This window comes from Apteryx rowi, unplaced genomic scaffold (genome assembly GCF_003343035.1).
Source record: "Apteryx rowi isolate R43461 unplaced genomic scaffold, aptRow1 scaffold_812, whole genome shotgun sequence".
NCBI lineage: Eukaryota > Metazoa > Chordata > Aves > Apterygiformes > Apterygidae > Apteryx > Apteryx rowi.
Window position 1 is genome coordinate 286,214 of NW_020451108.1, and position 1,734 is coordinate 287,947.

The following is a 1,734-nucleotide window of genomic DNA, read 5'->3' on the forward strand; positions in this document are numbered from 1 at the left end:
GCCCGCGCGTGCCGCCGCCGGGCCGCGGCGGGGAGCGGGAGCGGGAGCCGGGCGAAGTCCAGTCCGCGTTTTGCGAGTGCGCGGGAGCGCTCGGCGTGGAGGGGGCGATGGTTGCTGGAGCTCGCTCGCTCTCTCGCTCATGCCATGCTGGGCCAGATAGGCTCAGTCAGACGTGTATTTACCCATATCCGGGTTAGAGAGGAAAAGAAAAAAAAAAAGTTTCATTTAAACCTGAACAAAAAAACTTTCAACATGAAATCACACAGCAGGAACAGGCACAGACCGTAAGGCATTCTTACCATTTCTAATCTCAATCACGGACTCGGGGAGGGAAATTTCTGTAATTTTTGTGTGTGTGGAGTGATCCGCAGGGGATACTGTTGGCTCAGTTAAGTCTCTTTCCCCCAGCCGTTTCTCTTTTTGCCCCTCTCCTCTCCCTTCCTCCACCCCATCCACTCCCCCCCCTTTTTTGAGGGTAGTTTTTTTTTTTTTTAATTATTATTACTACTAATTTCTCCGGAYTTGCCATGTTGCAATGATCATGGCCGCGCAAATCGCAGCGGCTCCGGCGGGTGCGAACAACAGCAAGGGCAAAGCCCCGAGCCTGCCGGGCAGCCTGGGCCCGGAGCGGGGCCCGGGGGGGGCCGCCGCTGCCGCCGCGGGGGCTCCCGGGCCGGGCCCCATGCTGGGGGTCGGAGACGGGACTCCCACCGGCGGCAGCAGCCTGAATAATGTAGATCACCATCTCCTCCACCACCACAGCGAGCCGCTGAACATGGCCAATAACGCAACTTCTGCCGCTGCCACCAGTAACAACAACAACAACGCCAGCGGCGGCGGCCGCTCCTCCTCGGAGCCGGCTCTGAAGGAAGGTGGAAGCTCCTCGGCGTTATCTTCTTCTTCTTCGTCTTCTTCCTCCTCCTCCTCCTCCTCCTCCAACCCGGGCTCGGCCATGGAGACGGGGCTGCTCCCCAACCACAAACTGAAAGGCGTCGGAGGCGATCACCCCGCCGCGCCGCCCCACCACCACCATGCTCACCACCCGCATCACCATGCCCACCACCACCATGCCCACCACCCGCACCACCACCACCATGCACTACAGCAGCAGCTAAATCAATTCCAGCCGCCGCCGCCGCCGCAGCAGCCGCCGCCTCAGCACCATCCCATGCAGAATAACAACAGCAGCCTCGGCGGCGGCGGCAGCAACGGCAGCAACAACAACGGCGGTGGCGGTGGCGGCGCTGCTCAGCCCAGTGCAGACATGGAGCAGCAGCAACATGGAGGAAAAGACAGTGTTTTGGGCACTAAGGCCGAGCCCCCGCAGCAGCCGCAGCAAATGCTGAATAAAGGCGCCGACGAGGAGGAGATGCCCGGCAAAATGGGCGAGCCCATCGGCAGCCGCTACGATCACGCCGGCTTGGGACCCCTAGGCGGACAGCAGCAGCCCCAGCAGCCGCCCCAGAGCGCTGGGAGCGGCGGCGGCCTCGGCGGCGGCGGCGGGAGCGGGGGAGGCGGCGGCGGCCCCTCCGCGGTGGGTGTCTCGGAGTTCAATAGCTATTATGGCAACGCTGCCCCCGCCGCTGCCGGCAGCGCCGCGGCGAGCCGCGCCGGGCCTTGCTTTGATCAACATGGCGGACAACAAAGCCCCGGGATGGGGATAATGCACCCCACGGCGGCCCCCAACAGCATGGACCCCCTGCAAAACTCCCACGAAGGTTACCCCAACAGCCA

General features: G+C 63.0%; 1 protein-coding gene across 1 annotated transcript in view; it reads left to right on the top strand.

Annotated features, from left to right (window-relative positions):
• The first annotated feature begins 48 nt into the window (after positions 1-48).
• LOC112977276 (AT-rich interactive domain-containing protein 1B-like) overlaps positions 49-1,734 on the top strand; it is a 9,055-nt gene continuing 7,369 nt past the window's right edge. The window contains exons 1-2 of the mRNA XM_026089421.1: positions 49-284; positions 763-1,730. Coding sequence (XP_025945206.1) covers positions 145-284; positions 763-1,730 — 1,108 coding nt within the window. The 5' untranslated portion in view covers positions 49-144. The remainder of the gene's footprint in view (positions 285-762; positions 1,731-1,734) is intronic.